The sequence below is a fragment of the Nematolebias whitei genome, chromosome 8 (assembly GCF_014905685.2).
Source record: "Nematolebias whitei isolate Nwh7 chromosome 8, NemWhi1, whole genome shotgun sequence".
Taxonomy (NCBI): domain Eukaryota; kingdom Metazoa; phylum Chordata; class Actinopteri; order Cyprinodontiformes; family Rivulidae; genus Nematolebias; species Nematolebias whitei.
The window spans coordinates 30,583,216-30,611,172 of record NC_056505.1 but is presented as its reverse complement, the minus strand read 5'-3'; the positions used below and the strand labels follow the sequence as shown (position 1 = coordinate 30,611,172).

Below are 27,957 nucleotides of genomic sequence, written 5' to 3'. Positions count from 1 at the left end.
GGAGTTGGGTTCCAGAGTCCAAGCTGTGCTTAGAGGTGAACTCGGCTATATCTAGTTAGTACCATTCAACCTCTCACACAAGCTCCGCCTCCTTACCCACCATATCCCTAGAGCTAGTTAATGCAACGAGGAATCCGCATGGCCAGGGACCCTCCCTTGCCTGCTGCCTGACATGCACAACACCCGAGCTGGATGCTTCTTGCAGGTAGTGAATCTGTGTGGCGGTGGCGGCTTCCTGTTGTTTTTTTTTTTTTTAGGGCTTGGCCTGGCCGAGTCCCAGGATCCAAGACTCAACCACCAGACACTCCTTGGCAAGACCCCACCCCGCAGGCCTGGCTCCTGGGAGGTGCCCCAATTTCCCTTTCCTGGGCAAAGTTTCCTAAAGTATCAGTTGTTATTTTCATCAAGGTTTTGATTCACTTTTTGTCCACCTCCTCCCTGAGGCTTGTTTGCCATGGGAGACTCTACCAGGGGCTGATGTCCCTGACAGCATAACCCCCCTGATCACAGGAGTACTCAAACCCCTCCACCATATTTTGGTGGTGATTCTGCATAAAACTTTATGCTAATCACATGACACTTTTTTCCTATGCTATTTTTAATGTTAAAAATATATGTGAACTAGCAAAAACTATATAAGTATACACATAGTACAAGATCCATTTTTCTTTGCATTAAAATGTGTAGTAAATTTATGTTTGCTAATTCAACTTAAATATTTGTTCATGCAATGCGAAAGAGCAAGCGAGATTCAGTTTTGACTATAGGTAATTAAAGATTTAAAAATAATTTTGAATTAAACTAGTAATAAGATTTTGAATGAAAGACATTTCGTGTTTGCTTGATTTTAGGCTAACCATTTGGCCAGGATACACCACCACCATCTTGCGCTACGAGTCGTCCATCATGATGTGCACTGACGTGAGTCACAAGGTTCTGCGCAGTGAGACTGTGCTCGACTTCATGGTTAACCTGAGACAGCAATGTGGAAGTCAGCGCTACCCTGAGATCTGTACCAAGGAGCTTATTGGCCTTATAGTTCTGACAAAGTAAGTTTATAAAAATACATGCATTTGTTTGCAAATCTTGGTACTATATGATGTCACTGAGGATGTTGTACCCCATCACAGAGCGAAGTGGGGGGATTGGAAATGCCATTCGTCCATTCATGCATGTAGAGCATAACTTGAAAAATAAGTGCGGTACAGACGTCCATGTTGGTGTGTGGCTGTATCTAGGTATAAGAAATGTCCTTTTTGAAAATTGAGTTGCCACATTAAAATCCAAAATGGCTCCCTCCATACATGTACACATGTAAACCCTGTGAGCTGAATAACTTGGAAAATAAACAACACGCTGACTTCTATTTTAGTGCGTTGCTACATCTAGGTGTAAGAAAGGTCCCTATCAAAAATTGAGTTGGGTCAAAATTCAAGATTGTTAATGCTATAAATATCTGTCCTTATTGTGAGCATGATATCTTGAAAAATAAGTTTATCACCTTCCATTTTGGTGTGTGGCTACATCTAGGCGCAAGAAAGTTTCCTTATGAGAATTGGGATTGCCACATCAAAGTACAGTCCAGAAAAACACTCAAACTACAAACATTCACTGGTCAAATCTCAGATACAGGGGATGCTGGTGTATCACTTGTCACTTTGGAACCTCGCTTAACCTGTTTTTTGCTGCGTGCTTGTTAAAAATTCCAGGTACAACAACAAAACCTACAGGATTGATGATATTGCATGGGATCACACACCGACAAACACATTCAAGAGGGGAGATGCAGAAATCTCCTTCAAGAGTTACTACAAGACTGTAAGTGTTCAAACTGGAGCTGCAGGGGTCTTGCTGAAATGTTAATATTTTTTCTCAATGTGAATTGAGAACACAATTACCATAATTTGTATTTTATGCAAATAAATTGTGCTCAAGTTATTAATGGGGCTTAAAGCGCTCCGGCCCTGGGCCAGATTTCTGGCTTGACAGCGAGACAGCCCGCCGGTCCGCCTCAACTTAACTTTGGTTGATAGACAGGGATTACATCCAATCACATTGAAGCTTGCATTGACCAGTTATTAACAGGAAGGCGGACCGGGATAAAATATACTTTTACTGGCGAAGCAAGTGGCGCTCTGCCTTCTCCATAACGGGAGGCAATTTTGCCTCCTACTCAAGTGTCCGACACCTACTCTGACTGACGATGTGTCCCCCTTTGGAGCGAATCAAAGTGCAGGCGCCTAGGTCAAATGACTGATTTCAGTCTCTAGCCACAGCGTCTCAGAGACTCCCTTTAAATTTGTGTCAAAACTACAGATTTTAAATTGCTTTAATATCACGTTGATAGGCCACGGAAAAATAAAGAGTTGTGATAAATAATCCACGCCACATCTTTTTTCTGAAAAAAGTCAAATCTCAAGCGTGTTACAGTGAGAGGCTGCAGCCCCCCACCACTCGTACCACTGAACACATACCCCCCCCCCCCCCCCTTCTGACGGAGGTTCGAAGTCATTTGTCAAGCACCAAATAATCTATAGGAAAAATAAGAAAAAGACGTGTAAGTTGAATGGAGTTCAGTGCGTGATAAAGTCAGCGGGAGTGGGGGTGAGTCGGTGGGTGATGAAGAGGAAGATCATTTGTTTTAGAAGAGGAAGAGCGGACCGAGCCCAGGTCTGACTGCACAGAGGAGGGGGTCCAGAACCAAACATCAGTTCTGAGCTCTGGAGAACAGTGGAGGAAGTGGATGTTGACCCAGAAGGAAGACTAGTAGAGAAAAATATACTTAAATAAATTTTTTACAGTAAAATAAATATTTTGTCAATAAAAAATAATGTAAATGTTTTAAACAAAAACTCTACAAGCATAAAAAAAATGAAAACAATAATTTAAATTAGATATATTCATTTGAGGCTGACAGCTTAAATAAGATGGTTGATTTTCCCCCTGAGGAACATGAATAAAGTTAAAGGGTTAAAAACATCTCATTCAAATAAGATAATATCGTCTGTAGTTGGAGAAAACTGAGGTTTTTCATCTGCATGAATTCAGCTGGGAGCTGCAAGATAAAGAATAAAGAAACATTTGTTGTGAAATAATTCTTTATTAGATTACTGTATTATAAAATGTATGTCATCTCTACAGAACTGATTGACAGCTGCTGCTAGGGGTATAACGGTACACGTGGGTGTATTGAACCGTTTCGGTACGGCACGTTCGGTTCGGTCCACATGCGTACCGTTTTGGTTATTTTTTTCATTAATCAAATTTTATTAACAAGAGATTATGCGCTGCGGAACTAAAGTTCCTAAGCGTGTTTCAGCACGGCGCTATTATCTTGCAGCACGCGCAGCATTTGCATTAGCTTCTCGTTGCAGTCTCTTGTTGGGGAACATTGTGGCTTTCTTGTTAAAAGACAAGTGAACAAATTCAAAGCTGTGCATCGCATCAATTATGTGAAGAGGACATGTTCCCCCTCACATTTAAAAAAAATTTTAATTAAAAAAAATTGTTTGGAACCCCCCCGCACACACACACACACACACACATTTACCATGAAATATTAGTTCACCCAGTGTTGTTTGCATTTCTTTGTGAACAAATCCATTCCACTTGATTAATAGAAGAATACTCAAAGCACTAAAAGTCCACTCAAGTTTTCAACAACTCCTCACTGCATGCAGTGTTTCCCCAGGTTACTTGTCTTGGCAGGGGACACATCTCTTAATGTTTTTTTGTGGAAAGGGTGGGGAGAGGAGGGGGAGACGCCTCTGTATGACACTCGTATCTTTGCGCTACCTCAGTGTCGGCAGTTGTTGGGGTGTTAGGATGCTCGAGGTGAGCAGAGCATGCTCTACTCACACGAGGAGAGCTGTTGGTCAGGCTACTTCTTGTTGCTCTCTAAAATAGTTTTTGAATCAAGTTACTTATGTAGGAAAACATAGATGTTTAACCCCTTAAAATACACCAGAATACAGGAAATGGCATCTACTTTATTCAAAATCTTCTGGGGGAGGACCCCCAGAACCCCCCCCCCCCCCCCCACACACACACACACACACACACACCAGTATACCTGCCCCCGCCCCTTACAAATGCTTCTGACGTCAATGCTGGTAAGACATTTTCATTAGAGTTTAAACAGTCTGTGTTCACAAAAACATTTTCACTGCACAGACCATCTTTGTGTTGATGTTGGAAATGACTCCAGCTCCTACTCTGAAAGTTATTTAGAAGGCTGGGAGTCATAAAACCAGCTCTGTGGAACTTCTTCCTTTTAGATTGTGATATTGAGTATTCTAAATGTATTGCAAATTAATTTACTGAAACGTGTGTTAATGTGGTGTTGAGTCTTTTTGAGGGTTTTTATTTGCTGCAGGGCAGGGGGCACATATTCGTTGTTTAAGTTAAAATATATTGAAATAAACGTTAGCAATATGTCACGATTTTATTCCATCAACGCCACAAAAAAAAAAATTCAGGCCCAGGATTATTTATTCACTTTAAGCCCTGTATTTAAAAAAAAAGTACATTTGCACTCTAGACGGGACATGGTGGTAATACAATAAAAACGTCTATTTTAGATTTTAAGAGTTAAAAAGTTTTATAAATGATAGAATGTAAAATTAAATAAAATGCATACAATAAATAGTACCTACAATAGCTGATCAAGAAGACCAGTGCCAATGAGATGCAGCTTTTAAGATGATATTGTGTTACAATCTATTCCTTCTGTGCCAAAAATCTGAGAAAACTGTTGCATGCGTACGTGTTGGTTTTGGTTTTCATATTGCCAGATGTAATTGGTCATCCTCATCTTTGTTCTTTCTTGTGAGCCAAGCTTCTTGTCAGCATTATCCTAATTGTAAAGCACCTGATGTTTTCTTGTGGAGTTCACTAACCTGTGACAATGCTACACACTTAATTTATATATATATATATATATATATATATATATATATATATATATATATGTATATATATATATATATATATATATATATTATGATCCCCCCCCAGTGCATCTGCTGTTTTCCCACACAAGCCTCCTTATTTATGTCAGTGTTATGTCATGAAAATACAGCATTGCACTGTAAGAGACTTGAAGTGATTGAGGTGTATGATTTACCTGTGTAGTTATTCATACTTGCGTGTTTTACTGGACACAAACCATTCTGCTCTATCACACACACAATAACACAGATTTAAGACAAAACAGATGCTTGTTTTCTATTTAGATTGTGATGGTTATATTTTGTTTTGTATAAATTTGACTTTTGTATGCATTTGTTAAAATATCCTCACTGTTCTTTTTCCTCATTTTATTGTTTCTGTCCGTAGCAATATGGCTTGGATATCACAGATGAGAACCAGGTGCTGCTTGTCAGCCACGTGAAGAAGGTGACTGTTGCTGGACCGACTCCTCCTGGGCCAGCTATGCTTGTGCCAGAACTCTGCTATCTGACAGGTTCATCTTTATCCTGCACCATGACCTTACTATAAAGCAATGGTTGTTTCCTCCTGTTGCATCAGTATGAATAGTTTAGCCCAATTAGCAATGACTTTGTGTTTTAGTTTATACAAAAATCACTATCTAGATTTTAGTCAGATGCAGACAAACCTCTAAACTTTTTGTGCAGCTAATGGTTTAGAAAAGTTGGGTCTATTCAAATGAGATTTGTTGTAAATGATTTGGTGAAATATTTTGAAATTTAAAGCTAAACTTTTTTTGAAGGCCTGACGGACAAGATGAGAAAGGATTTCACCATCATGAAGGACTTGAGTACCCACACTAGACTGAACCCAGATCAGAGGGAAAAGCGTCTGAACAGTTTTATGGCCAACATACAACGGTATGTCATTTAAAGACAATGTTTTCATGATCAAATGTTTTGTGCTTTCATGAGTTGTGCCTAGCTTTAAAACAATGCAACTGTATAACGGATATAAAAACTTTATTAAACTAATTGTAAGAACTTTCACCAAATATTTATACAATATGGTCTCTTCTGCCTCTGACTGTTCACAAATGACAGATTCAGATACGTCCCACACTGACGTGAACTTTCAGAAATGAAGTGAGCTTTGTGGAACCAAAAGTGGTGTAGAGCTGAACTCCGCTGTTACTGTGGGGTGCGATGAGTAAATGTGTGACAGACCTCTCCCTGTTATTTTCAAAACTTGATAAAAGTAGTGAATCTTTTTTAAAAACTTTTTTTTTTTTCAAACTAAATGTAAAGTTGCTGTGCTTCATCATCGATCTGAATAAATCTGTTTGTTGTTAAATCTTGTGACCTGGTGGTTGTACAGACCTTATGTCACCACGTCATCACACCAATGATCAGCAAAGCTGGCTTACTTTTTCACTTGCTGATCATTTTGGCTCTAGTAATTCCTCACTTTGCAACACAAAGGCACTTCAACCCACATCGGTTCTTAAAATAAATAAATAAATAAATCACACCAACAGCCAGAAGGTAGAAGTCCTGACTTAAATTGTTTTGTGAACGTGCCTTTAGTCTGTGTTTAGTTGTGAAAAGCTACTCATCAAATGTCATTACTGAAATTAATTTTGGCTGCATAAACTGCATCTTAGCATCCTGTTAGTTGTGCAGGTTAAGATTTGCCCTTTGCGTTGTCCATTTAGTCCAAAGGTTTTTTTTAACTGCTTGTAAACTGTTTGTTCCCTGGCTGATTTGGTTTAACTTTGACTGTATTTTCATAGGAACGCTGATGCTCAAGCAGAACTGGGCAAGTGGGGACTGAGCTTTGACAAGCAGCTACTAAGCCTGACTGGCCGTGTTCTTGGAGGGGAGAGGATTTTCCAGGGATCACGATCGGTATGCTATTCTGGCTATGAAGGTTAGACTTAAGATGTGAGTGGATTATGATCTAAACTTGTAGTTCAACATTTTGTTTTGTAGTACGAGTACAATCCTCAGGCAGCTGACTGGTCCAGAGAAATGCGTGGGATACCTCTCATCAGCTCGCCTTCACTGAATGACTGGCTCATATTTCATGCCCCTCGAAACAACATGGAAGCGCAGTCCCTCCTGCAGACCCTTAACAAAGTCTCAGGTCCACTCGGCATTCGTATGCAGAGAGCAGTTGTGTAAGTTTAATTTTCACTGTATGAGAAATGCCAAAGCTAAGAATGGCACTAACCAACCAAATTTCATCCAGTTTGTGAAACTTTGGAGCATTTGGTACATTTTGGAGTAGATGAACCCTGCTGTATTTAAATGTTTTTGTATTTATTCAAAAATGCATCTTCTAAACTGGCCAGAAGTTTTATCATTTACTAAAAATAAAGTGGTTGAATCTATGACTTAATGAGAATTGAAATCCAATACTCAAAACATGCTAACTTTTCTTTTCAACTTAGGAATTGGAACTTTAATAATTGATGTCTGTTCTTGTTTGAAGGATTGAGTTTGAAGATCGTCAGTTGTCTCTCCTCAAGGCACTGCAGCACAATGTTGGACCTGAAACACAAATGGTCTGTTTGGCTTTTCTCATAAAAATTGTGGGTACTTTGAATATTCTTGAACTAATAGAGGAAATGAGAGAGAGTAGAACTATGGAAGCAAGCATAGGACAGGAGTTTGTTACTAAGAAATTTCACATACCATATTTTTTTTGTATATGTCAGTTTTTTGCATAATTTGCATGCCCTGCGACTTATAGGCTAAAGCGACATATTTATGGATTTTTTCCCCATATTTATAAACTATTTTTGCCTGAGATATGACCGTTTCCATTCATTCTTACTGAAAAAAAAAAAGAGCAGTACCACTTTCAGCCACTTGATGGGAGCAGAGTAGTAATAGAGGTATGGCATGTTGTATCATGTAATAGGAAAACATGGCTGTAAAAACAAATTCAAAAAAGTTCAAGACAAAAACAACTGGACTTTATTATACTTTATTGGTTTTTTGTTGTTGTTGTTGTTGTTGTTGTTGTTGTTGTTGTTTTTCTTGAACTTTTTTGAATTTACCATGTCCTGGATGACTGAGAATCTTCACCAGCTTTTAATGATACAGTCAGCCTGCCATATCATCCCCACCTTTGTTCTGCTCGCTGCTTGGTCCGACCGTCAATCCAGCTGCACCGCCCCAGCGAAATGCAGCTAATTTGACCATTAAAGTGCATTTATTAATCAAATGTTAGACTGAGACACACCTTTGCTATAATTTTGAGCAAACAAAAACTTTTTTTAGGTGGTTAACTTGTTAAATTTGAAAGAAATGCTGCAGCTGGTCAGGCTGCGCGTGAATCCTTCGCAGCACCTCAGCAGCAAAACTATTTTTGAAATTCAGCTGATTTGACCATTAAAGTGCATTTATTAAGCAAACGTTAGATTGAGACACACTTTAATATAATTTCGAGCAATCAAATAATTGTTTTTAAGTGTTAGTCTTGTTAAAATCCTCCCGTGCACGCTCCCGCCATTTGGTGGCCCATCGTTTTTTGGCACACCTGCCCACATGTCCAGGTTGTCAGCGGTGACGCATAATAGATGCAACGTATACAGCGAAGCAACATGTTTATGGATTTTTCTACTTTATTAGACAATTATGGATTGATTCAACTTATATGACGGTGTGACCCGTACCGCAGAAAGTACGGTATACTGATGTCATAAGTGAACTTTTGCCTCATTATGTTTGTTCAGGCCCCTTTTTTGTGTTCAGTCTTAAAACATCTACCAAAGGTGTGAAATATTTGCGTAACTTATAAGTTGTTATACATAAATAAACAGAACTTTTGTAAAACATGCACACGTCTATACAGTAGTCCCTCGTTTTATCGCAGGGCGTCCGTACCCTGAAGACCTGAAGTGATAAACCGCGAAGTAGGAATAGTAGTTCAAGTAGTAAAGATTTTATTTTAGTACACACACATCTCTCTCTCTCTCTCTCTCTCTCTATATATATATATATATATATATATATATATATACACACACACACATATATACGAGTTTCAATAGTTGTAGATACTTATAATGCAGTGATAAATTACAGTATTGTATCCTAAAAAATTTAGGTTTACAAATGCTTATTGTGCTTACAAGGTAGTAACTTAATTAATGCATAAAAAGCAGTTATTAATGATTTATAAAGTGTTTATAGAGGAATTAACATATCAATAAACAATTTATTAGCCATTTATAAGGGGAGCCTTATTGTAAAGTGGTACCCAAATTTTCTCTAGGGCTTTCCCTTCTATTTCAGTACAACAATCCATACTCCTTTTTTTTTATTTAAACTATGAATCAGGTAAAGGGCAGAGCTGAGGGAAACAAATATCACAGCTTTCAACCAAAATAGTTTTTCAGAATTGAGCCACTTGTATTAAAACAGGTATGACTACTAAATTAAGTCTCTCCGGCAGTTTTAGTTACGTAATGTAGTCAGAATATCCAAGCATTGAATGGTTACTATAGTAATACTACTAATATAGTTGTTGGTCATAAAATTAGAATGTCATAAAAAAGTTGATTTCATTTCAGTAATTTCATTCAAAAAGTGAAGCTTATATATTTATTACACACAGATGGATATATTTCAAATGTTTTTCTTTTAATGTTGATGATTGTAACTGACAACAATGAAAACCTCAAATTCCGTATCTCAGAAATTGATATTAAGACCAGTTTAAAAAAAACAATGATTTTTTTTTAGAAATGTTGACCAACTGAAAAGTATGAGCATGAAAAGTATGAGCATATACATCATCAATACTTAGTTGGGGCTCCTTTTGTCTGGATTACTGCAGAAGTGTGGCGTGACATGGAGTCGATCAGTCTGTGACACTGCTCAGGTGTTGTGAGAGCCCAGGTTGCTCTGATAGTGGTCTTCAGCTCTTCTGAATTGTTGGGTCTGGTGTATCACATCTTCCTCTTCACAATACACCATAGATTTTCTATGGGGTTATGGTCAGGTGAGTTTGCTGGCCAATTAAGAACAGAGATACCATGGTCCTTAAACCAGGTACAGGTAGCTTTGGCACTGTGTGCAGGTGCCAAGTCCTGTTGGAAAATGAAATCTGCATCTCCATGAAGTTGTTCAACAGCAGGAAGCAGGAAGTCTCTAAAACGTCCTGGTATATGGCTGTGTTGACCTTGGACCTCAGAAAACACAGTGGACCAACACCAGCAGATGACATGGCACCCCAAACCATCACTGACTGTGGAAACTTGACACTGGACCTGAAGCAACATGGATTTTGTGCCTCTCATCTCCCTCCAGACTCTTAGACCTTGATTTCCAAAAAAATGCAAAATTTACTTTCATCAGAGAACATAATTTTGGAACACTCAGTAGCAAGTCCTTTTTGTCTTTAGCCCAGGCAAGACCCTTCTGATGCTGTCTCTTGTTCAAGAGTGGCTTGACACAAGTAATGTGAAACTCATGTCTTGCATAAGTCTGTGCATGGTGGTTCTTGAAGCACTGACTCCAGCTGCAATCAACTCTTTGTGAATCTCCCCCACATTTTGGAATGGGTTTTGTTTCACAATCCTCTCCAGGGTGCAGTTATCCCTATTGCTTGTACACTTTTTTTTTTTCTACCACATCTTTTCCTTCCCTTCACCTCTCTATTAATGTGCTTGGACACAGAGCTCTGTGAACAGCCAGCCTCTTTAGCAATGACATTTTGTGTCTTGCCCTCCTTGTGCAAGGTGTCAATGGTCGTCTTTTAGACAACTGTCAAGTCAGCAGTCTTCCCCATGATTATGTAGCCTACAGAACTAGACTGAGACCATTTAAAGGCCTTTGCAAGTGTTTTGAGTTAACTGATTAGTGTGTGGCACCAGGTGTCTTCAATATTGAACCTTTTCACAATACAGTGGTCTTTCGTCTATTGCGAGTGTTGGGGACCACATCCACCTGCGATAAGTGAAAAACCGCTAAGTAGGGATACAGTAATCCCAAGTTCAAGTACAGTAAACTTTGTCATGACGTGCCAAGGCTGCAATCACACTCACTCATCACCTGTTACTCCCAATCTCCCTCTTTAAATAAACAATTTAAATGTAAGTACTATAACATTTTAAATAAACAATTCATGCAGCATGGATTGTTTATTTAAAATGTTACAGTACTTGATTTTAAGTTGTAGAAAAGAGAATTGCAGCAGGACATCAAAGGGTTAATCCTTCATGCAGCTCTTCAGCGCTGAACAGAAATGTACTTCTTGATCAATTACAATGAAACAACTGAACATAGAAGTTCTAAATTAATTAAAAATAACACTTATATTTTGTGATTATGATGATTTTACCATGTGACATACTTTAAATTTTAAGTTGGAAGACAAAAGTCGATTGGTGCATCTGGCCAGCAAACGTTTAACCCTTCACAAAGCTGCATCAGAAGAAGTGTGTGGGTGTGGCAGAGAAAGAGATCAGCTGCAGGAGGGAGCTTTCCCTGCACTTGTGGGCTGCATACATGGTGCAAACTCATTTAAAATAATTTATTTTCAATAAACAACCCATGGCTCATCCATCAATCAGCCAATTGTGTCATGACCAATCTTACTTTGAAAACCCGCAATGTAGCGAATCTGTGAAAATGAACTGCAAAGTAGCGAGGGACTACTGTATTCTTATTTTCTGAGATACTGAATTTGTCATTTTCATTAGTAGTAGGTTATAATCATCAACATTAAAGAACTAAACATTTGAAATGTATCAGTCTGTGTGTAATGAATGAATATAATATACAAGTTTCACTTTTTGAATGGAATTACTGAAATCAACTTTTTAATGATATTCTAATTTTATGACTAGCTCCTGTATTTCAGTATACTAGTAATTTACTGGTTCTATATTCTTTGTAAAATCGATTTTTTTTTCTGCACCCCTTCTAGTAAACATTTTCTTGTCTCTACAAATAGAAGTTGACACTATTTTATTGTTTTTCAAATGTATGAATGCTTAGTGACGGTTTTTCCCATTTGCTTAAAAGTTGAACCTAAATGAAGAAATCAGTTTTATTTGACAAAGCCCAGGATTTGCATCTTGAAAACTGCTTTTCATGTGTCCTGAAGTCCCCCCCCCCCCCCCTCACAATACAAGCCAAAACATTGTTAAAAACTTCAGTTTTCCATTTGTAGGTGGTGGTAATTCTTCCAAACAACAGCAAGGACAAGTACGACAGTGTTAAAAAGTATCTTTGTGTGGATTGTCCCACCCCAAGCCAGTGTGTGGTGGCCCGTACCATCAGCCGTCCTCAAACGCTCATGACTGTGGCAACAAAGATTGTGATGCAGATTGCTTGCAAAATGGGAGGTGAACTCTGGAGCGTGGAAATCCCTGTAAGTTGTGTTCACTCAAAGATCTGAATCAATTTAAAAAACAACTAGAACTGGGAGCAGTTATTACCAGGGTCCAAGTCACTTAATGCATGCTGACCCTGGCTAATCTCATGCTCCTTAAATCTTATGTACTATAGATTTGTAATATAATGAGGAGAAAATAAAAGTTCTCGGCAGCTTTTTCTATTAAAGTATAAGCTGTCTTTTTTCTTCTTTAAGCTTTTCCATTTTCAGGTGTCTCCACATAAAATTACCCTTCTCTATCTTGTCCTCTGTCCTTACTTCCATGCCCTAACTACATCCATCATATCTCCTCTTTGACCTTATTCAATGTCTTTTTTTTTCTTCTGGCAGCTGCATTTCTAACATCCTTCTACCAATATAACCACTGTCCTCCCTCTGGACCTGTTCAAACCATCTCAGTCTGGTCTCTCTAACTTTATCTTCCAGTTGTTCAACCTCTGATCTCATTCCTAATCTTATGTGTCCTTATTACTCCTAAGGAGAACCTCAACGTATTCAGCTCTGCCACTTCTAGTTCTTTTTCTGTCTTCATGTCACTTTCGCTGATAGTTATACTCTTGTAATGTATTCACTTGAGTTTTGCTGCTAACCTTTTGTCATAAATCGTACCTGAAGCGTTTCTTCATCCACTTTTTCCTGTGTGGACTTTTATTTATTTATAACCTCTTTACCACATTCCTCATTTTACTAGACAGTTGACTCAGTACTTGATGTTCTACATGTGTGTGACCTCTGTTCCGTATCGCTTCACTGTTCCTCCTGCCCACTCCCATTCAGACATGTACTTGTCTTGCAACAGCTGACTTTCATTCTTATTATATTGGCACTTTACAACTATGTGGGCCTTTTGAAATAGAAAAATTCACCAAAATTTGCTTAAGTTACTATAATTTTTTATTTTTATTTTTCTAAATACAGTGAGGAAAATAAGTATTTGAACACCCTGCGACTTTGAAAGTTCTCCCTCTTAGAAATCATGGAGGGGTCTGAAATTTTCATCTAAGGTGCATGTCCACTGTGAAAGACATAATCTAAACAAAAAAATCGGAAATCACAATTATGATTTAAAAAATAATAAATCTGTGTTACTGCTGCAAATAAGTATTTGAACACCTGTGAAAATCAAAGTTAATATTTGGTACAGTAGCCTTTGTTTGCAGTTACAGAGGTGAAACGTTTCCTGTAGTTTTAACCAGGTCTTCTCACACTGCAGCAGAGATTTTGGTCCATTCCTCCACACAGATCTTCCCTAGATCAGCCAGGTTTCTGGGCTGTCGCTGAGAAACAGAGTTTGAGCTCCTTCTAAAGATTTTCTGTAGGGTTTAGGTCTGGAGACTGGCTAGGCCACTCCAGAACCTTGATATGCTTCTTGCAGAGCCACTCCTTGGTTCTCCTGGCTGTGTGCGTCGGGTCATTGTCATGTTGGAAGATCCAGCCATGACCATCTTCAATGCTGTAACTGAGGGAAAGAGGTTGTTCCCCAAAATCTCGCAACACATGGCCCCGGTCATCCTCTCAATACAGTGCAGTCGTCCTGTCCCTTGTGCAGAAAAACACCCCCAAAGCATGATGCTTCCACCCCCATGCTTCACATCAGGGATGGTGTTTTTGGTATGGTATAGGAATGTGCGATATTGCATAAAATTCATATCATGATATGTATTGTGAAGGGTGGCGATAACGATATGTATCACAATATGTTTTTGGTATAAAACTTGCTAAAAAAAAAAAAAGCATAGGATGTCCTTTTGCCATCATGTATTTTGAACAAAGAAAATTCCACTACTAGGTCCAGAGAGTTTTTAAATAATAAACAAATCAAGTATTAGGCTTCTTTCTTGTAGTGCAAAACAGTGCAAAAGATATCAAATGTAGTTTTAGCCATATGTTTTAATTTTATTTAATTATTTCTATAGCACTTTACACAACCATGGTGATGGTGACCAAAGTGCTTAAAACAGCAACAGAGCAGCATTTTACACTGAAACACTTCACCTCCAAACCTCTAGTGGGCGTCTCCTTCTGCTTTAATGGAGCTGACACAAAATGAGTCTGTGGCTCTGACCAGAGGGTCTCGCAGTAAAAAAAAATCACACAACACAGCGTTCTTTTCACAGATCAGAGAGCAGGTTTCTCTAAAGCTGACCAACGCTTACTTTAACTTTCGACGGAAGACAGCGTTTTGTTCATGCATCGGAATACAGAAACACTACGGCAAGCCAGCTGTAGTTAGCTTGTAGCTTCGCTACTTAGCTCTTGAAGAAAAGACTTAAACACCACTCACGCACAGTTTTCAACTTAAAAAAGTAACGATTAAATCTGACAGCTCTGATTTTACACTTGAACACCACTTGCGCACAGTTTTCAACCAAAAAAAAGTAATGATTAAACTGACAACTTCGATTTTACTTCAGACACGGCATTACTGCGGTTCAAAATACTCATGTATGTCTACAAATCACTGAACAGTTCCCCCCCATCTCTCTGATCTGCTACAACCGTATGTCCCACCACGTTCCCTGAGGTCAGCGGACCAGTTGCTCCTCACAGTTCCAGGAACTCGTCTTAAGCGCAGAGGGGACAGGGCCTTCTCTGTAGCAGGACCAAGACTTTGGAACGAGTTACCTCTGCTTGGCAGACAGGCCCCCTCCCTCTCTGTTTTCAAGTCCCGCTTAAAAACTCACTAATATTCAGTAGCTTTCAACACCAGATGATCTGTGTCTTGATCCTGTATACTCCACACTGGTTTGTCGTCATTATCTGCATCGTTTTTATGTCTATATTCTGATTTACCTCATTTTGTATTTTGCTTTGTGCGTTACCTGTTGTTTTGTCTGTACAGCACTTTGGTTGGCCTTGCAGCTGTTTTAAGTGCTTTATAAATAAAGTGGTATGGTATGGTTAGCTGGTAAAAGACCAATCTATCATAGGCTAAATTTCTATCGTTCCATTTTCTAATAATTGCTCCAGCAGTTGATTTTTTTCACCAAGCTGCTTGACAATTGCCCCGTAGCCCTTTCCAGCCTTGTAGAGGTTTACAATTTTGTCTCTGGTGTCTTTGGACAGCTCTTTGGTCTTATCCATGTTAGTAGTTGGAGTCTTACCGATTGTGTGGGGTGGACCGGTGTCTTTATGCAGCTAATGACCTCAAACAGGTGCTTCTAATTTAGAATAATAAGTGGAGTGGAGGCAGACTTTTTAGAGGTGGACTAACGGGTCTTTGAGGGCCAGAATTGTTGCTAATTGGCAGGTGTTCAAATACCTTTTTGCAGCAGTAACACACAAATAAATTATTTAAAAAAACATACATTGTGATTTCCAGATTACATTTTTTTTTTTTTTAGATTATGTCTCTCACAGTGGACATGCACCTAAGATGAAAATTTCAGACCCCTCCATGATTTCTAAGTGGGAGAACTTTCAAAGTTGCAGGGTGTTCAAATACTTATTTCCCTCACTGTATATAGGCTGGCTATGCTATCTGTACATATACACTGCCTGGCCCAAAAAAAAAAAAGTCACCACCTGGATTTAACTATGCAAATGGGTACGAGCCTCCTATTGGATAAATACTGCATGGGCGAGTATCTTTCAGCTGGCAACAAGTTATTTAGCCCCAACTGGTGCAATGTGTTGCTTCTCATTTCTTAAACAACCATGTCGAAAAACACATCGCTTAGTCATGGAAAAGATGTCAGTCTGTTTGAGAAGGGTCAAATCATTGGCATCAAGCAGAGTAAACATCTAAGGAGATTGCAGAAACTACAAAAATTGGGTTGAAAACTGTCCAACGCATTATTAAAAACTGGAAGGATAGTGGGGACACATCTTCTATGAGGAAGAAATGTAGCCGGAAAAAAATCCTGAATGATCGTGATCGGCGATCACTTAAATATTTGGTGAAAACAAATTGACGAAAAACAACAGTAGCACTCAAAGGTATGTTTAATAGTGAAAGTAAGAGCATTCCCACATGCACAATGCAAAGGGAACTCAAGGGATTGGGACTGAACAGCTGTGTAGCCTTAAGAAAACCACTAATCAGTGAGGTTAACTGGGGGAAAAGGCTTCAGTTTACTAGGGAGCATAAAGATTGGACTCTTGAGCATTGGAAGGTCATGTGGTCTGATGAGTCCAGATTTACCCTGTTTCAGAGTGATGGACACATCAGGGTAAGAAAAGAAGCAGGTGACGTGATGCACCCATCATGCCTAGTGTCTACTGCACAAGCCTGTGGGGGCAGTGCTATGATGTGGGGTTGCTGCAGTTGGTCAGGTCTAGGTTCAGCAACAGTATGTGCTCAAAGAATGAGGTCAGCTGACTACCTGAATATACTGAATGACCAGGTTATTCCATCAATGGAGTTTTTCTTCCCTGATGGCACGGGCATATTCCAAGATGACGATGCCAGAATTCATCAGGCTCGAATTGTGAAAGAGTGGTTCAGGGAGCATGAGACATCATTTTCACACATGGATGGACCTCCACAGAGTCCAGAAGAAGGCTTTGCGCAGTGGTCAGAATCTGCCATCATCAATGCAAGATCTTGGTGAAAAATTAATGCAACACTGGATGGAGATAGATCTTGTGACATTGCAGAAGCTTATTGAAACAATGCCACAGCAAATGCTGCTGTAATCAAAGCTAAAGGTGGTCCAACAAAATATTAGTGACCTTTTTTTTTTTTTTTTTGGGTCCAGGCAGAGTACAAGCATATACAAATTTGCAACTTACAGTTTAGAAGTTGAGATGACCATATGCAAAGCCCCCAATTATAGCACCCCCTCCCCAAACAGGTGAACATGTCTCTTTCTTCAGGCTAAGGCTCCCCTTGTAAAAGAGATCTGTGATCTCAGTGGGATCTGACTAGTTAAACAAAGGTCAAGAAAAATAATGACCAAGGGTTTTTATTATATTGTTTTTTCTCAACTTGTCATCACAAGAACAAAGTCCATGCTCAATAATCCAGATATACAATCCAACATTTTTCAGTCAGGTCATCTGGACAGATTCTTTTTTGTGCTGAAACGTTTTGCCTTCAGTCCGGAAGGCTTCATCAGTCAAGGAAACGCACAACAAAACTGATTCTTCCCCCAACAGCTTACCCAAAAGTGGAATAAACCAGTTCTGCTTGTGATAAGATGGTCTCTTTGGTACTCCTCCATTGCCGGCCCTCTTCCTTGTTGACAGTCTTGTCAAACTGGTTGAAAACAACAAAGTCCGTGCTCAATAATCCAGGTATACAATCCAAAGGACCGAAGGTGAAATGTTTCAGCACAAAAAAAAGAAACTGTCCAGATGACCTGACTGAAAAATGTTGGATTGTCATGTTTTCAGCTGGTTCAAGCAAGCGTCTTTCCTTCCTTCCTCTCCATCTACTGTTGCACTAAACATTTAAATTTACTTCAGCCATTATCATACTTTTTATTGTCCTGTTAAATGTTGCCTAACAGGAAACTGAAACACCTGCATAATGTACCCAAATTAAATTAAATGCTGTTATTTAACCCTTTTGAGTAAATTCAAAAGCTTGTTCTCTCTGTAAAGGTAACACACTGTGATTTTGTGTCATACATATAAGTGATAACTAACTAGTGTGTAGTTGCTGAAGTTGAAACGCACAATTTCTTATTTGAAATTTTAAAATAAATTGTTTATGAATATGGAGGTATGGACTGGAAAATTATGAGGCTGCAGCATCCAGTCTTGCCTATTACCAGTTCAAATTTTGTAACAATAGCACCAAAAATTCTTATTCTGGATATATTTTTACATGAGAATTTCCATTAACAAAATGGGAAGGGGAAAAAACTCGTGTTTTACACTTTTTTTTTTTTTTCTAGGATGCTTTCTTCCAGGTTTTGTATTTGTAAGATAACTGTCTCAAGCAGTTTTAAACCTAGTGATTTCATAAATGTGAAGATAATGTTGGAAATGTTAGAAATGTTTTGACATGCTTGTCAAATATGTGTGTGTGAGTGTGTGTGTTTTATTGGTTCTGTTTCTCAGTGTAACTAACACATTGTAGATAAATGAATATTTTTGTTTAATTGCACAACTTTAACTGCTCTGTGCAGCTCAAACAGCTGATGATCGTTGGCATTGACTGCTACCATGACACCACTGCTGGGAAACGGTCGATTGGAGCTTTGGTGGCCAGCCTCAACCACACCATGAGCAGGTGAGTATCTACAGGATGGGCAGCTGAAGGTCAGGCAGGATGCTGGTCCAGTTTTATTGTATATTGACAGACAAGCTTGACAGATTGTTGGTTAAGCGCTGTTGCCTCACAACAAGGTCCTGGGTTCAGTTCCTGGTTTGGACCTGGGATCTTTCTGTGTGGAGTTTGTGTGTTCTTATGGTTGCATTGTTATCCGGGTACTCCGGTTTCCTCTGAGTTCAAAAATATGCATGATAAACACAGACCCACTTTGCAAATGAAAAGACCTGTGATCTCTGGGATTTCCTGATTCATTAAAGGTTAATAAAGTTTAGTTGTTTAACCCGTTTTTGTGACTTCAAAACGTTTTTTGTACCTTTTTTTTCTTTCTCTCTGAAAAGATGGTACTCAAAATGTGTTCTGCAGCACAAAGGTCAAGAAATCATGGATGGACTGAAGATGGCACTAAGTGGCAAGTTGTTTTTCCTCACATCAGCACGCAATTAGACATTTGCTCAATTCTGTCAAAAATGACCATGACGTGTTGTTTTTAGGTGCACTGAAAGATTACCAGAAGTTCAACAACTGCCTGCCTTCACGCATCATAGTGTATCGCGATGGTGTAGGGGATGGCCAACTACACAGCGTGGTCAATTATGAGGTTTCACAAATCATGGACTCCATCAAGTCCGTAGGTCAAGACTATGAGTGAGTTGGTTTTTATTTTATTTGTTTCTTTTGTTTCCCTAAAGTCTAAGTCCTTTGCTGTAACACATTAATTTTTATTTAATTTTTTGTTTGTATGTACTGACTATTTAACATTGTCGCCATGTCCCTTAACCCTGGAATTATATGAAGAGCTAGAGTTACAGTAATCCAATTAACTTAATTGTTTCTGAGTTCTGGCCTCTTCTGTAGATGGCAAATGAAGGGCTTGCATCAGATGAATACAGCTGGAATTGCATTAATTAAAATAGACATGCTTTGATAGACTTTTCTTCTGCTTATTGATTGAAGGCCCAAGCTGAGTGTAGTGGTGGTAAAGAAGCGAATCAGCAGCCGCTTTTTCACCCAGATTGGCGGCAAGATGACTAATCCTCCTCCAGGTACCGTCATTGACACAGAGGTCACCCGCCCAGAGTGGTATGTTATATTTATTTATATGGCTCATTCATGTTGTAGTAGGAAAGGTACCAAAAAATTTTTTTTTATTTATTTTTTTTTTTTTTGTAGGTACGACTTCTACATAGTGAGCCAGTCTGTTAGGAATGGAAGCGTAGCACCAACACACTACAACGTTGTGTATGATACCAATGGTCTGAAGCCTGATCACATGCAGCGCCTCACCTACAAGCTGTGCCACTTGTACTACAACTGGCAGGTGGGCTGGTTTTAAATTTTATATAATTCTGAAAATGTTACAACAATGCACCTAAAATGTTTGTGCTTGTAAAAGTTAATGAAAATTGCTTTAAAATAATTATATTTTAAAGGTTAAATCTGTATCACTTTCTCTCATACACATCTTTATCGGTAGACATGAAGACATTTTTCAGGTTGTCCAGCAGACTATCTTTACAACATCTGGTTGTCTGCCAAAGTTTTTGGTTATCCACAGCCTTTGCTGTAAAGAAGGCAACTAAAATTAAGAAAAATATATTGTAGTAAGTTTATTGCACTTTATACAATTGTTCTGTCAGCCATCTTGTGGACTGCTTGGAATTTCCAAACAATTGCGCGGCATTCTCTTCTAGGAGCTGCTCAAGTGGAACTTGCTTGTTCTCTACATCCTCTTCCTTGTCATTAGGCAAACAATAAATAATAATAAAAACGATAAATCAATTAATCGCATGATAAATGAAAATTATCAACTTCGTTTTCATTTATCGGCTTTATCGATGGAACCTCAGACTTGCGAAGCTCTAAAAATTCACGGTTGAAACCTGTGCCTTCGTGTAAAAAGTTGTTTTTCTCTGCAAAAAGAAGCTGAGAACTTAACTGATTAAAAAAAAAAAAAAAAAATTATTAAAAGCTTTGTGTGAAAAATGCTATGCTAAAGAGCTCAAACCACACAGAGCGTCTGCCATTTTGAGAACCGAAAAGGGACAGCCCATGTCACATCAAGGGGCCTTCCTCCCATTTTCCTTAAGAGACGCACTACTCCGTCATTATCCATCCTTCAGTTCAAACAGTCATACTGGTGGTCGAAAAAGGTACTGCTCGTAAAACAATTTAACAAAAATTTCTTCTTAAATTTGACAATTACTAATTATTGTCCAATTTCAAACAATATTCTTTATCGCAACAATTTCTGAGACAACCGTCCAGCAAAATTTGTTATCGTGACAGGCCTATTTGTCATCAGACTTTGAGAGAGAGGCATTTTCAGTGTATTTTAAGCAGGGATTCAAGCAGAAAATAAATATTTTGACTTGAATTTTTTTTACACCTAAAGCACCCCATCCAAATACTACACATCTGAGAGTGTTTTCATGCATACAGGTTACTTCACACCCCTCCACAGAATCATCACATTAGTGGAGGGGTTTGAGTACTCTTGTGATCCTAGGAGCTATGTTGTTGGGGGCATCAACCCCTGGTAGGGTCTCCCATGTCAAACAGGCCTCGGAGGAAGTGTCAGAATAAGAGCAATTCAAAAGCATGATGAAGAGAACAACAGATACTTTAGGAAACCTGGGAGCGAGCGAGCGCCTGGTATTCGAACAGTGGCTCCTAGGAAATTCTTGGAATTTGAATTGGCTCTGTTCAGGGCCTCTATTGCAGATGCAGCTTCCAGTAGTTGTGGCCTGAAGGTCTTTGGTGCCTGTCGTGGCAGAAACCAAAGGACTCGCTGGTTGACACCAGCAGTGATGGAGGCCGTCAAGCTGAACAATGAAGCCTTCAGGACTTGGTTGTCCCAAAGGATTCCTGAAGCAGTTGACACATACGTACAGGGTGGTAAGAAGGACTGCAGCTTCAGTGGCTGGTTCTGGATGTTGTGCGACTTTTATGTCTTCTATGTTACATGTAGAACTAGGACGATGCCTGTGGAGTGGCAGACTGGGGAGCTCGTTCCCATTTTTAAAAATGGAAGACTGAAGAGTGTGTTCTATCATGGAATCACACGTCTTGCCATCCCCAGTAAGGTTTGCTCCAGAGTGATGGAAGGGAGGCTTTGACAGATTGTCGAACCTTGGATTCAGGAAGAGCAGTGTAGCTTCCATCCTGATCATGGAACAGTGGACCAGATTTTTACCCGTGTGGAATTGTTAAGGGGTCATGAGAGTTTGCTTTTCCGGTCTACTTGTTTTGAGGATCTGGAAAAGGCTTACGACCGTGTTCCTCGAGGCATTCTGTGGGGGGTCTTGCAGGAAAATGGGCTGTGTGGTTTGCTTTTAATTGCTATCTACTCTCTATATAACCAAAGCAAGAGCTGTATTCTTTGCACAAAGTCGAGCTTGTTCTCAGTGTGGGTTGGATTCTGCCAAGGCTGTCCCTGGTCTCCGACCCGGTTTGTGATTTTCATGGACAGGAATGAGGAACAATCATAGAGAGGAATGTCTGGTTTGGGAACCTCAGGATCTCATCTCTGCTTTATGCTTATGATGTAGTTCTGCTAGTGTCTTCAAAACAAAAACTTCAGCGTGCACTGCGGCAGTTTTGCAACCAAGTGTGAAGCAGATGGAATGAGAGTCAGTTACCTTAAGTCAGAGGCTATGGTTCTTGACTGAAAATGGATGAAATGCTATCCTGGTCTGAGGTGGGGGTGGGGGGTTACTTTGCTTCGGGTGGAGGAGTTCAAGTATCTGGGTATCACTGTAGAGCTCTTTGGGACTGGGATGATGGTGGCGGTCTTCAGGCAGGTCAGAACTATTGCCAGGTTGAGTGAGGAGTTAAAGATGTCAGCCAGCACCTTGCAGAGCTGATCGGCACAGTCTTTCAGCACCTTCCCGGGGTTGTCTGGGCCAGTTGCTTTGTGAGGATTAATCCTCCTGAAAGTACTCCTCACTTTGGCTGAGGTCCCGCTGAGAAATTCCTCTTCCCAGTAGTGAGGTGAATCTGGTGCTGGATGGTCTGTTCGGGTCTTCAAAGCGTGCATAGAACTTGTTGAGGGCAAGAGGCAGTGATGAGTCCTTAGGGGATTCTGCACCCCTGCCTTTATAATCTGTTATATACTTAATGCCCCTCCACATGCTCTGTGGGTCTTGTGAGGTGAATTGACCATGGATCCGCTGTGCATATGTAGCTTTGACCCTCGTAATACCAGCATCCAGCTCTTTTCTTGTCCTTCTCAGCTCCTGTGAGTTCCCACACCTAAATCAGAGTCAGAGTTTCTTTATTGTCATTCGCACCTCATGTGGTACATATGGTGGAGCGAAATTATGTACACAGGGTCCCAGGTCCCAAATACAGTGTCCCTGGCTACCAGCAGGGTGCGAACCTCTGCATTCAACCAAGGCTTCCTGTTCGGGTAGCTCTTAAAGTATCTGATGGTGGTGACGTCATCAGCACATTTGCTAAGGTGTCCCAGGACTGAGTGTATACGTGTATTCCTCCAGATCTAGCTCCCCCTCATTTACAGCAGCTTCTCTGAAGACCTGCCATTCTGTGCATGCAAAACTGTTGGTCACTGTTAGCTGCTCCAAAACCTTGGAGCAAGAGCTGTTTATCAGAGTACAGTTTCTGCACCAATCTTTATTTACGTATATGCACACTCCGCCTCCCCGTGACTTTCCCATTGGTACACTTAAGCGGTTCGCTCGGAAAAAGTTTGTTGTCCAGCTGGAACGCTGAGTCCAGCATGTCACTGTTAAGCCATGATTCGTGAGACAAACCACTTCACATTCTTAATCAAAGCAGATTCATTTTGTTGTCCAAAGAGTGGACGTCGACAGAAAGAGAGTGGATATTGGTAGTCTGCCAGCCTTAAGACTCCCACATACTCGGGTGTACTTCACTGCGCAGAGGTCCGCGCGATCCGGATTAGACTTAACACAGACTTGAAGCAGAAATCCTCAAGCCATGTCCACACAAAGATCTTTTTTTTTTTCGATCGCGTACGTGTACTCTGTATTACACAATTAATGCCCGGCGCCAGACTGTTTTGTATGCGACACCAATGTATTAAATTCCTCTTCTTCATCCCTGATAGACTTTTCTTTTGTTTTTTTTGCCAAGAGGCATGCAATCTCTCTCCTCGTCCACTGACGCCATTACAGAAATTGTGAGAAATGAATTTGTCACGAGATAATTAAAATCAGGCGTGGCATGGCTGCAGGAGGATCTGGATAATTCCTGGTGGACCAGTCTGATGTGTGGGCTGCAGGGCCAGAGTTCCGTTTTTTTTTTTTTTTTTTTTTTTTTTTTTTTTAAATGAACTTTTTATTAACCACATATAAACACAGAACACCACTGCTCCTGGGCTGCCAGCTGTCACTACCCAGGGCCGCTGGTAGCTCTCGTTTTCTTTCTTTCTTTTTTTTTTTTTTTTTTGCGACCTGTCAATCAATCCAGTAGACGTGTCAGCAAATGACCAATCGGCGACCTCAATTTGTCCCGAAGATAAACGCCCCTTACCTGCAGAGCTTGGCTGCAGCCCATCAGGGTGTATGCCAGGGCTTAAAGCGCTCCGGCCTGGGGGGGCCGGATTTCCATCTTGAGAGCGAGACTATCCACCAGTCCGCCTCAACTTAACTTTGGTTGATAGACAGGGATTACATCCAATCACATTGAAGCTGGCATTGTCTTGATCAATTAGTAACAGGAAGGCGGGTCTTAGAAGAGCAAGCAAGTGTGTGCTGCTCCACAGTCAAATCAATGCAGAAGATGGAGTTCGTCACACCGGGACAAAATATAGTTTTACTTGAGAAACGAGTGGCGCTCTGCCTCCTCCATAACAGGAGACGATTTTGCCTCCTACTCTGACTGATGTTGTGTCCCCTTTAGGCGAATCGAAGCGCAGGCGCATGGGTCAAATGACTGATTTCAGTCTCTAGCAGGAAAGAAGCAGCATCTCAGCGACTCCCTTTAAATTTGTGTCAAAACTACAGATTTTAAACGGTTTTTAATCATGTTGATAGGCCACGTAAAATGATAAATAATCCACACCACGTCTTTTTACTGACAAAAGTCAAATCTCAAGCATGTTACAGCGAGAAGCTGTAGCCCCCACCACCGCTGAACAGATAAACAACCTCCCCCCCACTTTCTGACGGAGGCTCAAAGTTATTTGTCAAGCACCAACTAATCTATAGGAAAAATAATAAAAAGACACGGAAGTTGAATGGAGTTCAGTGCGTGATAAAGTCAGCGAGAGTGGGGGTGAGTCGGTGGGTGACGAAGAGGAAGATCGTTTGTTTTAGAAGAGGAAGAGCGGACCGAGCCCAGGTCTGACTGCACAGAGGAGGGGGTCCAGAACCAAACATCAGTTCTGAGCTCTGGAGAACAGAGGAGGAAGTGGATGTTGACCCAGAAGGAAGACTAGTGGAGAAAAATATACTTATAAAAATTACAGTAAAATAAATATTTTGTCAATAAAAAATAATGTAGAGGTTTTAAACAAAACCTTACAAGCATTAAAAAAAAAATCATTTAAATTAGATATATTCATTTGAGCTGACAGCTTGATTTTCCCCCTGAGGAACATGAATAAAGTTAAAGGGTTAAAAACATTTAATTCAAATAAGATAATAATGTCTGTAGTTGAAGAAAACTGAGGTTTTTCATCTGCATGAATTCAGCTGGGAGCTGCAAGATAAAGAATAAAGAAAAAATTGTTGTGAACTAATTCTTTATTAGATTACTGTATTATAAAATGTATGTCATCTCCTCTACAGAACTGATTGACAGCTGCTGCTGATTATGACTTCATAATTCTTAATGCCTGTGATGCTGGTAAGCAGCATCGCATTAATTATGTGAAGAGGACATGTCCCCCTCACATTCAAAAAATATTTGTTTGGACACACACACACACACACACATTTACCATGAAATATTAGTTCACCCAGCGCTGTTTGCATTTCTTTGTGAACAAATCCATTCCACTTGATAAATAGAAGAATACTCAAAGCACTAAAGTCCACACTGGGCTTTCAACAACTCTCCTCACTGCATGCAGTGGTTTCTCCAGGTTACTTATCTTGGCAGGGGGCACTCATCTCTTAGGGGTTTTTGGTGGACAGGGTTGTTGAGGAGGGGGAGATGCTTCTGTGTGGCACTCTATCTTTGTGCTACTTTAGTAGTGGCTGTTGTCGATCAGGTGGGGGTATTGGTGAGCAGAGCATGCTCTATTCACACGAGGAGAGCTGTTGGTCAGGCTACTTCTTGTTGCTCTCTAAAATAGCTATTGAATCAATTTACTAATGTAGGAAAACATAGATGTTTAACCCCTTAAAATACACCAGAATACAGTAAATGACATCTACTTTATTCAAAATCTTCTGAGGGAGGACCCCCAGACCCTCCACTAGTGTGCTGCCTCTTTCCATTTGAGTGCCCCTGTTGAATCTTCCAGGCAGATGACTTTAAGATCTGCATTCTGCCGAGCGTAGAATTGAGTTTGTTGCTGATCGCTGCTGTTTTCCGTGGTGAATCCTCCCATTCTCATCAGTTCGGTTCGGCTATAATTCACGTGCTTAAAGCGTGTGGAGTCGGGCTTGGAGTCTATTTCAATACTTCTAATAACTGGGATCGCACCGGGAGCATGTGAAGCTGCTGCTCCAGAGAGCGTGGCCATCTTGGCAATGAATGGGATATTGACAATTTTGAACACCTAAAATAGCTGGACGTTTACAAGTCACAGAATATAGTGATGCCTTTGCTCCCAACATTCTAGACAATATGAATAAAAGAAAGATCTCAGTAGCTGTGTATGTGTTAAATCATGTTTGGATTTATGTTTGTCATGTTTATTTCTCAGGGGATCATCAGAGTGCCTGCTCCCTGCCAGTACGCACACAAGCTGGCTTTCCTTGTGGGGCAGAGTATTCACAAGCAGCCCAGCGTGCAGCTGGATGACTACCTTTTCTATCTTTAAAAAAAAAACCAGTCCGTCCGGTTCAAGCTAACGTTGGCTTACCCAGAGACTCAAGTTTATGTTGACCTGTTAAAATGAGCTTGACTGTGTTCAAGACATTGCTTGTTAATCTAGTTATTTATTTTATTTTTTTAAGTAAGAAATGCTGTCTCGTCTTTATTTGTATTTTTATTTTTTCCCATGTTCCCTGTAGTGGCAAAAATTTATTTAAGTGATCTTTCAGACAGTTTTGTTTTTGTTCTTTAATGTGCAGAGTCAAAACCACCAGAAACGTTTTAAGGCTCATCAGCTCCAAAGATGTTAAATAAACTGTTTGTTCGAGGTTTTGTGCGTCATCTCTAGTATTTCAAGGCAAATCAGACACACACACGTGACAAAATAATAAATTTATTCAGGTATTTTCTGTTTTAAAAAAAGATTGCACATGCACACCCACACAATAATTTGTAACCATCCGTATAGGCTGATAGTTCTTGTCAAAGCTAGCACACAACTGCAGACTTAACAATATGGTCTTAAAGACACCATGGGGAAAGCTTGCACTGTTGGATTATAAAGTTAAATGTACAAAAAAGGCAGTCTGAAAATCAAGTATAAACATTTAAAAACAATTTTACAAATGGACAAAGTACAAAAAGAGCTCCTGTCACTTAAAACAAAATCAATGTCAGTGGACCTGGTCCAGAAATAGGAAAAGATGTTACTCACTTTATTGTAGATTATTACAGCTGCTCAGCCAAAAGTTGTAAAAGTATTTGACTTGCATACACAATTTATTTTCCCTTTTGGCAGTTTCACTTAAACTCTTAACTAGAAAGCAGGTTCTGTTTTAAGATGCAGTGAAATGGGAAACTGAGGGTGTGGAAGGAGGCGGACTGCTTCATGCACAAAGTTGGACGTCTGCACAATCTGTTGGGGCAGCGTTAAAGATACATTGGCTTTTAATTCATTGTACATTCACTACTCTACATTAAGGTGTAGATATTATATTCACATACAGTACTCGTATTCTGCACCGACAGTTTGGGACACTGAACAGGCATCGATGACAAGTGGACTAAACTCTGAATATAGGAGCAGCAGAGGTGGCTTCACCTTGATCTCAAGGGTTGCATGCAAAGAAATGCAACACGATTTGCTGATATCAATAACTATTGTTTATGTTACATAGATTTATTTAATATTTTTAATTTAGAATTCCAAGTCAAAACACGAGATCGTCCCAAATTTTGTATGAAAACTTTCAAAGTTAAATATTTTTTTAGCATTCACGATGAACGATGGGCACCATCACAGGAGTCTACAACGATGGTAATGCTGGCTCTACAGACGAGACGTGTCACCCTGGAGTTGAGTCAGAATAAACATCTGCAAACAGCTGGTTCATGGACCAAGAGTGAAACTGCTGGACAAAGCA

General features: G+C 39.8%; 2 protein-coding genes across 2 annotated transcripts in view; one reads left to right on the top strand and one right to left on the bottom strand.

The window, feature by feature from the left end:
• Nucleotides 1–26,605, top strand: part of piwil1 (piwi-like RNA-mediated gene silencing 1) — a 34,206-nt gene extending 7,601 nt beyond the window's left edge. Inside the window, exons 8-21 of the mRNA XM_037681177.1 lie at nt 852–1,049; nt 1,710–1,818; nt 5,338–5,464; nt 5,732–5,849; nt 6,722–6,836; nt 6,921–7,108; nt 7,423–7,495; nt 12,118–12,318; nt 18,420–18,523; nt 18,904–18,974; nt 19,057–19,210; nt 19,520–19,645; nt 19,736–19,883; nt 26,424–26,605. Of these exons, the coding sequence (XP_037537105.1) occupies nt 852–1,049; nt 1,710–1,818; nt 5,338–5,464; nt 5,732–5,849; nt 6,722–6,836; nt 6,921–7,108; nt 7,423–7,495; nt 12,118–12,318; nt 18,420–18,523; nt 18,904–18,974; nt 19,057–19,210; nt 19,520–19,645; nt 19,736–19,883; nt 26,424–26,540 (1,849 nt within the window). The 3' untranslated portion in view covers nt 26,541–26,605. The remainder of the gene's footprint in view (nt 1–851; nt 1,050–1,709; nt 1,819–5,337; nt 5,465–5,731; nt 5,850–6,721; nt 6,837–6,920; nt 7,109–7,422; nt 7,496–12,117; nt 12,319–18,419; nt 18,524–18,903; nt 18,975–19,056; nt 19,211–19,519; nt 19,646–19,735; nt 19,884–26,423) is intronic.
• The window catches only part of rimbp2b (RIMS binding protein 2b), a 200,827-nt gene that overhangs the window by 127,885 nt on the left and 44,985 nt on the right, over nt 1–27,957 (bottom strand). The window lies entirely within an intron of this gene.